At 32.1% G+C, this 16,762-nt stretch overlaps 1 protein-coding gene across 2 annotated transcripts in view; it reads right to left on the reverse strand.

Annotated features, from left to right (window-relative positions):
- LOC150109287 (sortilin-like) overlaps positions 1-16,762 on the reverse strand; it is a 508,125-nt gene that overhangs the window by 330,639 nt on the left and 160,724 nt on the right. For both annotated transcript variants that reach the window (XR_016549652.1, XM_090406996.1), the window contains exons 7-8: positions 7,258-7,319; positions 817-885 (exon numbers count right to left, since the gene is read on the reverse strand). Coding sequence is in view for 1 of the 2 variants with exons in the window: in XM_090406996.1 (XP_090263122.1) it covers positions 817-885; positions 7,258-7,319 (131 nt within the window). In the remaining variant the exon portion in view is untranslated. The remainder of the gene's footprint in view (positions 1-816; positions 886-7,257; positions 7,320-16,762) is intronic.

Here is a 16,762-nt window from a genome sequence, read left to right on the forward strand (position 1 = left end):
CCAATAATTCTTACCTATGTGAAATCATCTAGGTGATGACTTTGAGGCATTACAAGACACCCAAGTTTGCAACTTTATTCCTTCACAAAAAGTGCTCCTTTCAAACACAATTCACTTTGTGAAACTAGTTGTCTTTTATCCTGTTGAGTGCTACCACATGTCCTCTTTGTGAATGATTTGAAAATCTGAATGTGTACCTGCTTTCTACTCGAAATCATCAGTTATGCAAATTGCCACAGCTGAAATTGCAGTTGTAATCTTCAGAAAAGTGTTCGTCCTGTCCTTAGGTTATGGACCCAAGTGTGTGTGTGTGTGTGTGTATTTATTTATTATTTTTTTAAACATATATTTCCATTTCTGGTTTGCATTCTGTATTTATAAATTTTCTGCTATATTATATTAGAATAAATTATTTGAGGTGCTCACTATGTAACTGATAGTGTTTTTTTCTTAATACATGGTTTAATAAGCAAATTAATAGTACACATGAATAATAATTGGAGAAATGAAGTAGTTTTGCAAGTACTTCAATATCTCTAAGCAGAACAGTAATAATGAAAATCATACATGCATACTTCAAGAGAGAGAGACAACAAAAAATTCAGCATCATTACTTTTTCCTTTTCTTTTCGTTTTGTAAAATCCAAGAAGTAATCAATTTGTATTATGTGAATTTATATTATTACAAGGAATCTCTAAAGAACAACTTCAAGATTATTTCATAAGGTAGAATGGTATCAGCTATACATCTAAAAGAAAAAAAAAAGTTAAATTAACCATCAGCATTCAGTATCATGATTGAACATCATTAATTACCTTCTATTACTGGAAATTTCTGAATATTTATATCCACCCTGATTAAGTCAAATACCTTTCTTTTATTTCCTGCAAAAAATAATAGATTGCTTTTAGTAAGGAATAACTTAACTATTTAAATATACATAACTTTCTTAGTTTGATATATTGAATTGCAAACCAAATTTGATATTAAATATTAAATTTCATTAAATATTTAATGTAATTAATCATGGAATGTTGGAGTGAAGAACATACTGCTTTTTGTCTTTGAAGCATATTTTCAAAATAAAAAATCAGCGAGATGAAAATGAATATTCCATTTAAAAGAAAATGATGTACGCCAGACTTAAAAAGAGGTAATGGAAAGCAATTCTGCCCTCTTGTTTAATAAAAAAAAGGGCTAAAATTCTTCAAGCCTTTGGAATATAACATGGCTGAAAGTTAACTTAGCAATGACTACTAATAAGGCAATTATTTTTGCAAGTGCATATGCAATTAACTGCATACAATACCTTCAAAAATCATAAAGATCCGAGTTCAAATCTTTCAATAGGCTGCTTCTACAATGAAAACACTTCAAATAAAGCAACTTAATTACAAATATGAACAAATATGGAGAGAATAAGATCAATTACTGAAAGGTAGTAGTACTTATTGTCAAATATTTAATGATTTGTAAAAGATCTTGGCTATCTAGGAATTGACCACTCATGATATCATAAAATGAAATTATTCCAGTGCATATCTAGCTGGAGCTATGATATTGAAAACAGCACTAGTTTCTCAAAAGGTGAAATATCCTGGTATTTAATTTAATCCTCTTAAACATTGCTTGTTTAAGAGGAGTAACTGCAGTCTTAAGACAGTCTGTCAGGAACAAGATCGCCATCACCTGAGAAGACTTGTATGGAAAAACAGAACTTCTGTATGCAGCAATTGACCTAAGCACTTAATGAAGGTTGTTCTTGACCTATATCTCATCAAACTATGTGCTGGGAATTGAATATCAGTATTAACAGCTGCATGCCTTTACGGAAACCACTGATTTCTGCAAAAGAACTAGAAAATTCGTCTACAGTGGCAGGAACACTGGAAGATTGGAAAAAATTCACGTGGTCCAACAAGTCACAGTACACCTTGTTCTGTATCAATGGTAGCCAGAGAGTTTGGCAGGAGTCTCATAACATAATGAACCCAGCTTGCCCTATAAACACAACTCAAGGTTCTGGAGGTGGTGTCATGACATGGGGCATGTTCTGTTGATATAGAACAGGTCCCCTGATATTTCTGGAAGGTCAGATGTCCTCCAAAGAATATCTGAACATTGTTGCTGATAAACTCCACCCTGCAATGTTGACTTTTAATCCAGCAGGTAACAATTGTTTCATGAATAACAATGCTACTGTCCATTGTTCAAGAATTGTTCAGCAATGGTTCAGTGAGCATGACAGCAGCGCTTCAAAGCCAAGATCTGAATCTCATTGAGAATGTATGCGACATGCTATTAAAATGGATCCAGGAGCAAAGTCCTATTCCGTCAAATTTGAACCAGTTAAAGGACTATTTAGTGAATGCCTGGTAGTAGATGTAGATGTAATGCACAGATGCAATCCAACACCTTGTGGAATCTATGCCAAACCACATTTGTGCAGTAATTTGGGCTAAATGAGGTCCAACATAGTATTAAATAAAAGTTCTAATAGTGGCCCACCCACACACACATATATATATATATCATCATCATCATCGTGCGTATAAAGGATTTAGGCCTAGCATAGCCTGTTGCGGCATTAGAAGTCTTCGTTGAATCATTTAAGAGGACGTCTTTTTCCTAATGGCTTGTTTTGGTAATCTTTCTGTTTTCATTCTTTGAACATGTTCCATCCATTTATGTTTATATTTTATAATTTTTTTCTATTACTGGTTCTTGGTTTAATTCTTTCATAATTTCTTCCTTTCTTTTGTGATCAAATAGGGTATACTTTGCAGTTTTTCTCATAAACTTCATTTCTGCTGTTATTAATCTTTGTTTGTCTTTTTGTTTTATTGTCCAGATTTCGCTTCCATACATTAAGACTGGTAGGGCTAATGTATTGTATACTTTTAGTCTGGTTTGTTTTTGAACTAGGTTTGGTTTAAATATAGAGTTAATTACATCTGTTATTTTTAATGAAGGTTGTTTTGCAAATTATTTACATTTATATCTTTTTCATTTTCATATGTGATCATACATCTTAGGTATAAATTAATAAAAAAAAAAAATCCTCAGCACACTCCCAGTACTTATTGTTCTGTAAGTTTACAACCTTTCATGAGCGGGAGTAATATAAAACAAATATATATATAATAATCTAATATAATTTATTATAAAAGTAACACTGATAATTATATCAATGTCATTTATTACTGAAGTAACCAAAGGTCTTAAGGAAATCTTGCTTCACGATAAAAGTTTAGTGCATATCTACTTTTTAAGGTTGCCTAAAAGCGAAAACTAGATAACTAGGAGGAAGCCATTATGCAATCTGTAAGACATTCAGAAAATCAACCAGTGCACTAATCTAATTCCCAATTATCACTCTCTCATGGTGCACTTTATTAGGTATCTACATGGATACTTAAAGAATGAGAATGGGCTAAGAATTTGAGATTTAGCATCAAATTATATTCCATATTAGCATAAACCACAAACAAAACCCCCAATCAGCATGACATTAAGAAATGTCACGATGGCTGGAGAAATGCTCATTCAAACAAGGAAATCAGGGTGAACAGTGAAACATTTGCTACTGGAACAAATCCCACTTCAGCAAAGTTGTAGCTGTTTGGGAATACATAATTTATGACAAAGGCTATTCCAAAGGACAGAAAAAGATGGAATAAAAGAAGAAGTGAAGAAGCATATTTGGTGTGTTTGCAGTTGTGCTGAAACAGGATACTGGACAGCCACTGCTCTTGTTTTTTTTTACAGGTCCAACAAAAGAGGAGAAATGACCACTGAATTACCTGTAGAACAAAAGCTGTAAACCCAAAACATTGCACCCGTGAGATAAGGTTGAAGTGAATCTGTAAGAGGGGATCATCTTACAGACGAGTTGAATGCACTCGTCCAGACAACATCAAGAATTTTTAACGAAGTTCTGGGTGCACCACCACAAACATCTGAGCAGTATTCTAAGGATAGGGATTTGGTATTAGTATAGAGTTAAGTGTGAAATAACATCTTGAACGAGAGAGAGAGAGAGAGAGAGAGAGAGAGAATGCCTAGTTTTTTTGGATGCTCTGGTAGTTGTTGATATGTTAGTGCATACATTACAACGAGCACACATGTGTGCACACACAGAGACTGCTCTCGTGCAATGATTGTTCAAGAGAAATGGAATGCAAAAAACAAAAAAAACATGGTTATAGAAATACTGCTATTTTTATTATTATGCATGCTGAAGGACACATATTTGAAAACTGTTTTCAAATATGATACCAAATATGGTTCCTAGTAGTGATAATAAGCTACTACAATATCTTCATAACACTTCACACATAGTTCTCAGAGTTAAAGTAAAAATTTGCATGAAATTCTTTTATATATAGTCAAAACTTACTCTTAAGTAAAAATTTACCTTAAGTACTTTAATATTTTTAAAAGAACTTTAAAATTACTTTAAGCACTTAAAAAACTTACTTCAAATAAAGCTAAACTTACTTATTAAAACTTAAAATTTAATCCAACATAATTTGCATATGTTCACAATATGTTACAATTTTTTTTTTGTTTAATTACTCAGTGTAGAATTACAGGCCGTATTCACGTATATGTGCAGGTGGATGAGTGGTTTTATCAGCCTACTTAACAAACCTCCTCATAATCACAATTTAAGCAAATACTATATGGAAATCTCTATAGGTTTACAAAACCAGTTATTACTAAAAAACAGCAGATAGTTAAGCATAGTTAAGCTACTACAATACTATATGTTTTGTGTCGGATTAATCGTTGATGTGACTGATATATCAGTTAGTAAGTTATGCTAGCTTAACATTTGCGTGTGTGTGTGCATGCGTGTGTTGGTTCCTAGTAGTGATAATAATTTCTGCTCCATTTTTTTTTTTTAATGTTTTTATTACCTTATTATTATTTAAGTTACATAAGTGGTGTATGCAACACTGTGTGTAAGTAATGACATTTTTAATCAATACATCAATAAAACAGAATGTTAGATGCTAAGGATATAATATTTTTTTTTTTTTATAATTCCAAAATAAACTGTTTTCTAGGATGGTCATTATTTCATTTGATAAACTGTGTAGTGACCAATTATTAGAAGCCTCAAAATGCATCATAGCCAATGCTCTAAAACTCTGATCTCCTTGTTATATACTCCATAGGGGGAAGGCTAACTATGAAAACTTCAATGCTACTAAAACTACAGTACAGGAAGGTCTCATTTCATGAAGGGGTTAAATGTAAAAATGAATGATTCATAAAATGTAAAATGAATCATTCATAAATTGAGGTAAAAATATAATATATTTAAATGAGATTAGTTCCTTCAGTATGAATAACTTCCACAAATGACTCTTTTCACCAGCCTCTTCATTTATTTCATTAAACAAGGACTTTGCCTTGTCTATGATAACTGCTTGAGTTATAGGAATGTTGTTCTGATTCATATCATCAATCCACAGCACTAATAATTTTCCCATATTTTTCATTACTTCACTCCTTGAATAAGATGTTCATGACATTTTTGCATTAACCATTCCTGCATGTGAATGCTTTATCTTATCTGCATTGGTTATTATTGTTGAAACTGTAGAAGGCATTAACTTTAATACTTTACATATATCAGAATGACACTCACCTAATTCAATGGGTGGAATCACTTCCATTTTTGTATTTTTTTTTTTTTTTTATATCCAATGGTAAGTGATTTTCTGTTTAAGCTAAGGAAGACATCAAATCGGCTATGTTTAAATGACATTTTTAATTTATTGTTCAAATACTGATATTAGTAACACTTTCATTTTTGGCAGTCCTTACAATGTGGTTCACATGTAACCAAAACATAAACAGTTTTGTAATCGCTACCCACAATGCCATGAAATATAAAACAAAAGACACCGTGAGTGATGCCGACATGCTACATGCAAACACTTTTGTGTTTTTGTTTGTTTTTTTATGTTTCTGATATTTCAGTGTTGATTTTAAAATGTTCTTAGAATTTTTGTAAATAGAGGAAATATAAAATGAGGCCTGCCAGTAGTGTTCTAATTTTGCAAAACGAAGATCACTTCTTCTATAGATAATACCCAGATATTCAAGCATGATTAAATTTCACTTCTTGGACTGACCTACTCCACAGCCTTTTTCTGGCAAAAAATTCCCACAAAAAAATATTTCAGTCATATCTTCTGCAGCTGCCAAAAAAAGAAAACTCAGTGCTGTTTTCTGCTCAAGATGCTGCTTCTCACTGAACAACTTTTGTTCCATATCCATCCAAGCATATTGCCTACACACACATGAAGTGGTGTAACCAAAGTCACTAAGATCACTTGAAGAGGAGGGTGATCGAATTAAATGATTCTTTTCTAGCAGATCCACTCCAATCCCTCTATCATAGATGTTCAATTTCTGCATTATGTCTCTTCTACAGGTAACTTCATTGACAATGCTCTACTAAACTGGCCACTATAACTCCTCTGCTTTCCTCCAAAACTGTAAGGACAAGAGCAGTTGCTGGTCCACATTCCATTTACAGTCCAGCTCCAGACATACTGCACCAACTTTTCCTCCTCCTTTTTGATTTTATTTACCTCTGCTCTTTAGAACAACCTTCATCACTTTGTCTTCTCCAAATACTAACATTCACCTGTTCATGATTCAATTGTGTCAGATTCCTCCTTTCTTCTTATTCTCTTGTGCATACGCAGCATCAATATACTATAAATCTTTCAACCTGTTACATCAGTACTAGGTATGGGAAGACCCTTTGTGTGCATGTCTCATATATATATAAATTCAGATGCTGTAGGATACATTGTAGTTGTCCTTCTCTGTTTCTTGGTAGAAAACAAGACCACTTAAATATTTGTATCAGAGATTTGGTTTTACAAGATAGGGGGTCAGGGCTCTGCTTTCAAAAACTGTTGTGTATATACATATACTCATACAATTGACTGTCACTGTAACAGGACCATCAGAAGCAGTCTGTTTCAGTGGATAGAGACTGATATAGAGAATTCCCTTTAGAATAACATTATGCTTTTGGAACTTGAGTTGGAATAGCAAATTGCTATAGTGAGAGTCAACTGTATATTGATAATCTTTTAGATTATTAATGAAGAGGGAATCACAATTAGTACCTGACTATGAGTTGTATCCATTGAAGTATAAAAACTAACAGCATAAAACTGTGCTGTTATTTAAATATATATATATATATATATATATATGCTCACCTACTTCTGCATCTAATCCAGTCTTATTCAACAGATACATGGTGTTACTTCCTTTTGCATTCCTAAAAAATGTTTATATAAAAATTATAATGAAAAAAAAAAACAACAAGAAGTTTATCAAAATAATTTTTCTGCTTTCATAAACAAAAACACATAAGAAAATGACTGCACAGAAAAGGAGCATTTTTTGTAATTACATTCTTGTATAACATTATTTTCATGTATCACAGCATTCTTGTATAATATAAACATCATCTGAAACACAAACACCAGTCACTGCCATTTCCAGATATATTCCCTTAGAGGTCTTCATAGAAAACAAGTTCACTTATTCTGTATACAGAACACCAACCCACACTGTAAGATACCCTCATGCTTCATCTCATCGCCACCCCCACACAAAAATTACAAATAATTAAAATTTTATGAGACAGGGCATACAGCATCTCTGGTAGCACAGAAAACATGAGGAGAGAGTTGAGTGATGGATACCAAAAGGTAATGCTAATTTTTATGTTAGACTGCTCTGACAAATCTGCTGGAAAACCAAGACAGGGAAAGTGGTCGAGTGTTTTGCATGGAGTTAGAATGAAGGTTCTCGTTCCAGCAAGGATTATTTCAGTCATTTGATAAGAGAAGGTGTTTTCAATTAGAGAGTGGAAATGGATGGAGATCAATCTGTAAAAAAGAAAACACATACAAGAATAGACAAGACATAAATACTGGTTATTTGACAAAGTACCAGAAGCTGCATGAGCAGGATCTCCAAGTGTTTATTGAAAATGTACTTTTACTGGCAAATATCAAAGTCTGTTCATCACATCTCTCAAAAACTGATGTTGTCATTAATTAAGAGAGCATAACGTATACTCCTCTCCCTCAAGCTTACAAGAACTTTTCATTATCAAAACTAAATGGAATTAAATGGTTACAACCAGTGGTGAGCTATAACGGGAATAAGGACTCGTGGACCAACAGGGCCATAAGGGGCAATCATCTTGATTGTAAGGGAAGCGGCACTCCCATGGACAACTAGCTGGATCTATCCTCTCCTTCTTCTACTTTGAGGAAGACCCACTTACTTTAATCTTTCCTATAAGACCTTATCAGCCAACTTTTCTTACTTTATGACCCTTGTGCTATTAGAGTACTCGAGGGCCATGGGGTCTTTTCATTTCTGGCCTTACAACTATGTCCTCTCTATAAACCTTACTATATTTCTTCTATAATCTACCCTTTACCCTTCAATATACCCTATTCCTCCTATCGGTTTAAATTCGGAAGAAGGCAAGTTCAGAAGCCTTAAGGTAGCAGCCCTACCACTGAACTATTCCATCGTCAGGCTAATCCCCCTGACATGGAGAACATAACCATACTTGTAAGCTGACAGAAAAAGATAATCGGATTGAATCTATGGGAAACGACCCTGGAATGGAAAAGGGAAAACGAAAATGGAAACGACAAAATATAATACACATAGCAAACTGGAATGTAAGAGGAATAGCATATAAAGAAATAGAATTAGACCAGTTATTAAACGAAAGAAACTTTAAAATAGCAGTAATCACTGAAACAAAAAAGAAATTAAAAGGAACTATGAGAACTGAAAATTTTAATGTGATATACAGTGGAGTCGACAGAGACCAAAGAGCACAAGCAGAAGTCATGATTTGGATTCATAACTCCCTTTCAAAACAGTTAAAACATTATAAATTATGGAATAAAAGAATAATAGAAGCTAGAATAAAAATAGATAGAGGCTATTTAAAAATAATTGGTTTATATGCCCCAGAAGAAGGAAGAGAACAGGATAATATTGATTTTAATAATCAGCTACAAAACATATATAATAAAATAAATAAAAATGATTACATAATTTTAGCAGGAGACTTAAATGCAAGAATTGGAAACACAAAAATTAATAATAATATAGGAATACATGGAGAACACACTCTAAACAGAAATGGTAAAAAATTGATCGACTTTGTAGTTTATAATAACCCAAAAATAATGAATTCCTTCTATAAACATACATACATAAATATACTTGGGCAGCAAGAGGATGGAAATCAATAATAGATTACTTCATATTAAATGAAAAGACATCAAAATTTTCACTAGATGTTAGAGTTCACAGAGGATATGAAATAAGCAGTGACCACTTCCTTGTTAAAATAAAATTAAGATTACCACCTAAATGGCTACAAGTAACAAGAACAGAAAGAAATATTGAAACATTTGTTTATAAAACTAGACTATTGAATGACACAAATGTACAATGGCTATATGAACAAAGAATTAACCAGTATCTAGATAAAATAAAACAAAATGAAGAAATAGAAATAGAATGGCTTAATATAAAAATGATACTAAATGCAGCAGCAAATGAAAGCTTAGGAAAGACCAAAAAATTCAATAAAAGAAAAAAACTGAAGATCTGGGATGATACAATCAAAGAAATAATCAAAAAGAAAAAAGAAGCCTATCACAAATGGTTAAGCAGTAAAAGATTAGAAGATGAAATAGAATATAAAAGAATAAGAGCCATAGCTAAAAGAGAAGTCAGAAAAAGACATAGAGAATCATGGAATAAATTTGTTTCTAATTTAGAACATGATTTATATAAAATAAGACCCAATGTATATAAGATTTTGAAACACCTAAATGCAGATACCAAAGAAAACATAAAATTAAACACTGAATTGAAATGAGAAGAATTTCTAAATTACTACACAGAACTGTGGACAGACAAATATTTTAAAAAAGACAACTGGCAAACAATTAACGAAAATGAAAAGGAAATAACTGAAGAAGAATTAGAAATCAGCCTGAAAGAAACAAGAAACGGAAAATCACCTGGAGAAGATAAGCTAGGTTCAGAACTATATAAATAAACAGGAACAAGATTCAAAGGAAGACTCTTATTATTTTTAAATAAAATTTACTCAACTGGTATCCCCCCAATAGAATGGAAAAAAGCAATTGTGATTCCTATCTTTAAGAAAGTTAATAGAGATGACCCTAAAAACTATAGAGGTATCAGTATACTAAATTCATGTTACAAAATATACAGCAGAATCTTAAATAACAAACTAATGAAATATTCCGAAAACTTTATTCTAGAGGTACAAAATGGATTTAGAAAAGGACGATCATGTATAGACCCAGCCTTCTGCCTAAAATTAATAATAGAGAAAAGAAGAGAATATAATTTAGAAACACATATTGCATTTATTGACTTTGAAAAAGCATTTGACAAAGTTAAAAGAAACATATTATTTAACATATTAAAAGAAAGACAAATACCAAATAATATCCTAAAAGCTGTCACAAGTATATATGAAAATAATCAAATACAAATAAGATTAAATCATGAGCTATCATATACAAGAGAGATAAACCAAGGGGTCCGACAGGGATGTCCCGTCTCAGCAACTCTTTTTAATATCTACTTAAATGAAATAATAATAAAATGGAGTAAAAATTTACATCAAGGAATTAAACTTTCACCTACAGTTAACTTAACACTCTTTTCTTTGCAGATGACCAAATAATAATTACAAATTCTGAAGATAACTTACAGAAAGCTATTTTAAATCTAAATGAGATATCCAAAGATTATGGTATGATAATATCAACGGAAAAATCAAAAACTATGGCCTTTAAAGGACAAGATCCAGCAAGAACTAAAATAGTATTAGATAACAAGATCTTAGAACAGGTGAATTCATTTAACTACCTAGGATGTATGATCACTTATGAAAAAGAAAAAGATATAAACATAAAAATTGCAAAATATTTAAAAATAACAGGAGTAATTAACTCTATATTTAAACCAAACCTAGTTCAAAAACAAACCAGGCTAAAAGTATACAATACATTAGCCCTACCAGTCTTAATGTATGGAAGCGAAATCTGGACAAAAAGACAAACAAAGATTAACAACAGCAGAAATGAAGTTTATGAGAAAAACTGCAAAGTATACCCTATTTGATCACAAAAGAAACGAAGATATTATGAAAGAATTAAACCAAGAACCAGTAATTGAAAAAATTAAAAAATATAAACATAGATGGATGGAACACGTTCAAAGAATGAAAACAGAAAGATTACCAAAACAAGCCTTAAAGTACAAGCCATTAGGAAAAAGAAAACCAGGACGTCCTCTTTAACGATGACTTCTAAGGCCGGAACAGGCCATACTAGGCCTAAATCCTTGATACGTATGATGATGATGATGTACTTTTACTGGCAAATATCAAAGTCTGTTCATCACATCTCTCAAAAACTGATGTTGTCATTAATTAAGAGAGCATAACGTATGCTCCTCTCCCTCAAGCTTACAAGAACTTTTCATTATCAAAACTGAATGGAATTAAATGGTTACAACCAGTGGTGAGCTATAACGGGCTCGCGCGAGCCCTTTGTTAAATTTTTCTCAAATTTGCGACCCCTTTTTCTTCTTCTTTACTTTTTATTTAAAAAAAAAAACATAATTTTTTGAAATATATTAAGCCACAAACTCGTTTGGTAACCTAACAAAAATCAGTCTATTCGGCTGTGTATAGATTATTTGGAATTATTGTTTCAACTCCTCTATAATGAAAGTTTGAAAATAAATATGCAATCATACAGTAAAACCACTAGACAATCAGATGTTCGTAAAACTGTCATCAGCAGGTTGTTCCACTGGACATTAGTTTTGTGTTCCCCAGTACACTGATGTATAACAGTTGTTTGTGTTTAAAATTTCAAAATAATAATAAATTTAAAAACTGTAGATTCAGCAAATTTTATTTTTATAATTGTAAAAGTATTTTTACCCGTGAAACATGAAAATACAGTGAAATTTATTATATTAAATTTTTTTTGGAAAAAAAAATAATGAAAAGTGATTCTGCTGATTCTACTGCTGTTGAAAATGAAGTCAAAGATGAAGTTTGAAGATAATATGCACATTGATTCAATGAATATACAACAAGTTGGAGGAGAAAAAGAAAATAATTTACCTGATTGCTGGAACGAGAAGCAAGAATCGTTTTTCTAATCGCAGTATGTATAAGTGGTTAGAAGTTAAAAATGATAAATTAGGATGTCGTGTTTGCTCAAAATATAAAAACGACTTAAGTGTTGAAGGAGAAAAAAGTTGTTTTATCATCAAAGGAATGGGTAGAAATGAAAATGGAACCGAATGGAAACACTACAGACTCAAGAACTGCATCTCTGCATAAAAAGTTATCCAAACATAATGAATCATTTGCTCATAATAAAATCATAAAAATAAATGAAGAATGTTGCAAATCTATATTACCAAATTTAATTTACAAACTAAATGAAAAAGAAATTTTGATAACTTCAAAAATGTTTAATTCTGTTTATAGTTTGGTGAAGAGAAACCGACCAATGTCTGATTTGCCAGATTTAATCGATCTCCAAATTAAAAATGGTATTGTTCTAGGATTATCATTGCATTCTGGAGTCTCGTGAATTAGAATAGTTGAACATTTTTCTAAACAAATAAAATAAGAAATATTGTCCAAAATAATAGAAAAAAAATGCAAAATTTCTATAATAGCAGACAAATCAATAATGTTGTCAATTCATCTGCTATTATAGAAAAAGTGTTTTAGTTATTCACATACAAGTTGAGCTCACTGAACCATGTATGATTTTTGTAGATCTTGCAGAACTAGAAAATACCACTGTGGGAATGTATACATGCTACTTTAAATTCGTATGGATTTTCTGATAACAATTTAAAAAATCATCTTATTGCAGTTTGTTCTGATGGAGCTAGTGTAATGCCAGGAAACAAATCAGGTTTTGCAATCAAACTTCTACAAAAATTTCCCAACATTGTGATTTGGCATTGCGTAGCTCATCGTTTACAATTAGCATTAGACGATTCGATAAAAAACAATAAAGAAATAAATTATTTTGAAATATTTATGGATAAATTATATGCTTTTCATCATCAATTGCCAACACATCAACGAGAATTAAATACGATTGCAAAAGACCTTGGCATCGAAATTTTAAAGATCGGCCGTGTGTTTGGACCACGATGGGCAGCTTGCAGTTTACGAACGGCTCTTGCTGAGTGGAGAAATTACCCAGCTTTATGCAAGCATTTTGCATTGAACGATAAATATAAGGGCTTTTTAAAAACCGACTTCTCAATTTGAATTATTAAAACATCTAGCATTAATGATTGATATCCTACAGGAATTATCATATCTGTCAGAAGCTCTACAAAGTCGCAATATACGTATTATAAGGGCTAACTCCTTAATCATATGAACAATTAATGCAATTAATGATTTTAAAAATTCTGTAGGTTCTTGTAAATTGATACCATGTTAAAATCACAACAATTTGAAGGAATAGCAACTGAAAGCAAAATCAGATTTCACAAACTACCGCGAGAAACATTACTAAACTCTATCATAATGTCTTTCAAGGATAGATTAATGCAGCAAAGAAATTTTAAACTTAACAATGAAAATTATGAGGATTTGGAAGATGAAGAACTCAAAAACATTTTAAATGTATGTTATCCTGAAACATGGAGTATGGAAGAAGTTACATATCCATGGTTAGAAGGAAAAAAAAGATAAGATCTTTAAATTTTATTTTGAAATATGAAATTAAAATTAATGATTTTAGAGATTTAGTGGAAATGGCTTTGACTGGAAAGTAACAAAACGAAATTCCCAGCACAGCGAAAAAAGCCAAAGCAATTATGGCAACAATTGCAGTTTGCAGCGCTGAAGCCGAAAGAGCTTTTAGTGTGATGAATAACATCATAACGACGAATAGATCTTCTCTCACTATAACATATTTCAGACTTAATGACAATATGTATAAATGGGAAACCCTTGATTGAATTTAATCCGAACCCCTATGTCAAATCTTTTCTAGAAAATCATCGCTCAGCTATAGATCCTCCTAGAAGAACACAAGACGTGAAGGAGGAAATAAGGTGTGGCAGCTGTTGTCATAAGTATTTCCTTAAAGAAATTGTTTGTAAATGTTAACCTGTAAAGCAGAGAGTTTTTTCTGGATAAATGTGCACCAGACAGTGAGTTTTTTTTTTTTTTTTCATGTAAAATTGTCTCATAGTTTTGAAAGTGATATTATTAAATAAAATATTATAGTTACTGTTATTACCATTTAACAAAAAATAAGAATTCACTTTTGGTAGTCTCATATAAATAAATAGGACTATAAAATAATGTCCCTTGATTGGTACCGTTGATTATCACTTGAAGTATAAAAACAAAAGAGAAATATAATATTTCATATTATTGTGTTTAGATAATATTTATGTATTATTTATAGATTGTTTGTTATAAAAACTTCTATCGCAAACAAAACAAATTTATTTTGTTTATAAACATCCTGCGAACATCCATTAGCGTTCACAAACATCCCTCCGTGGGAATGGATGTTTGTGATTGTCTCTGGAAATACTAATGGTGGCGGTCGGCGATAGATGACGTAGGTGTAGTTTTTTTTTTTTTTTTTTTTTTTTTTGCTCGATGATGCGAGCCCTTTGTTAAAATTTCCATAGCTCACCACTGGTTACAATCCTCATCAAATTCAACAAATAACTGATTCCTATGTTACAACACCTAAGGATTCTTCAACAGCAGGGCTCCAATCCCTTATATTTTAGTATCTCTGAACCTCTTGGTAGAATTCTGAAGTTTCACCTTAATTCCACATATTTTCTTATCAACTAAATTTTTTACCTGTTACCATCTACAGAAGGCAACCTGTCATCCCTATCTTCAGCTGGTATTTACCACATTCCTTGTGAATGTAATATCACATACTTTGGACAGTTAGGCTGTTGTAAAATCTTGTATAGAAGGAATTTAGAATAAGATTTCTTCTATATCGATTTTACTTGGGAAATGAAATCAATTTAATATACTTGTAATCTGATTAATACTTAACTCATTTTGCTGTAATAAACCTGAAAAAGATGTTAAAATAAATTGTAATAAGAAAATTGTACAGACAAAGAAATAACTCAGATGGGATTAAAAATCTAAAACCTGAGGCTATTGCAACTCGCGAATGTCAACGATGTACGGGGCTTCCCGACTTAACTCTGCGAGCACAGGGTGGCGGAGAAGACCCCTCCAAGAAAATCCAGGTGATTGAATCTATAGGAGTCCCAAGGTCGGGAGAGCACAATAAAAGGAGGAAGAATCGATGGAAAGGGGCTTTCAGGCTAGGCTTTTCAGTTCCGGCTCACTATTCCTGCTCTCGCTACGAGGAGTTTCCTGTGTGTCCTGCCATTCCAAGGACAGGGATCCACGTCCCACCAGCCGAAGTCCGACGATGATAGGTTTGTATTATCAGTGACGGTCTATTCCAGAGTTCCCACGGCTGTTCCTTGACAATCTCCGCGTGTGAAGTATCATCGATGTTGTAAAAAGTGCCTGTGTGTGAATTTTACCAGAAAGTAGAAGGTGTCAACGATCTCTAGGATCTTGTGTAATGAACTGGATGACAAAGTAGCAAGTAAGACTTTTGTTTAGGACTTTCCTAGATGTGAAATTTATGGCAAGGATTGCTGATTTTTTTAGTTTGTTAGCATAAAGAACAGTAGTAAACACGGAAAGCCGTTTTTTTTAATTAATTGTGAAGTAGTTTGCAGAGTTTTGAGGAATTAGCTAATGTTATATATTGAAGAGGGAATTGTATGTAAAAGTAGTCAAGCTTAATAATATTTATAGTCCGAGTTAAATTAATGTAAAGTGTACACAAGTCTACTACTTCCATGTCTGATTTATATGTGAGCGTATTTATTGCATTAGTCATTGAGCTTAAGCGAGAAATCTTTAATTAATCTAGTGGGGAACCAGACAAGTGAATTTTATATTATTTCCGTGTCTTTTTTTTGTGAATTTTGGGTTGGATTATTTTAGTATATGCAGTGTTACCCTTTACATGTATCTTGATTTAGCATGAATAAATTATTTTGTTTGGCAATTAACTTGCCTGATTCTCCTGACCAATGCTCTTCTCATAAAAAGATAGAACCTGTGTGACCTTAAGAGTAAAAGTAGCCACGACTGACAAATAGTAGATTTAAAAGTTGCTTGACTTGGAGATAAATATTAGAGATATTTCCATGTTGTGCTGGACGTTTTCTTGCATGTATTAGAAAGATATACAATTCCTCAACGCCATCTCTGATGGCATAGTCATAAATACAAATAAATTTTCAGAGATCAGTGTGAGAAAAAGCCAGCTATTCAAACAAAGGAACTGGCTTCAGCCAAAGGCAATTCCTTAATTCCAAAATACATACACGTGAAGTAGCATAGTCATGACCTTGAGGAGGAGAGAAATAAATTGATAGACTGAAAGGATTAAAGGTGATCCAGCGTTACAACGATTAAAATAAGACAAAAAGTTTAAAAATAATAATTATAAAGTACAATATAAAAATATCATTTATTTTTACACTGTTCTGTGAAAAAAAAGA

Source organism: Typopeltis vanoorti, chromosome 2 (assembly GCF_054136105.1).
Source record: "Typopeltis vanoorti isolate ZY-2024b chromosome 2, IOZ_Tvanoo_1.0, whole genome shotgun sequence".
Taxonomy (NCBI): Eukaryota; Metazoa; Arthropoda; class Arachnida; order Uropygi; family Thelyphonidae; genus Typopeltis; species Typopeltis vanoorti.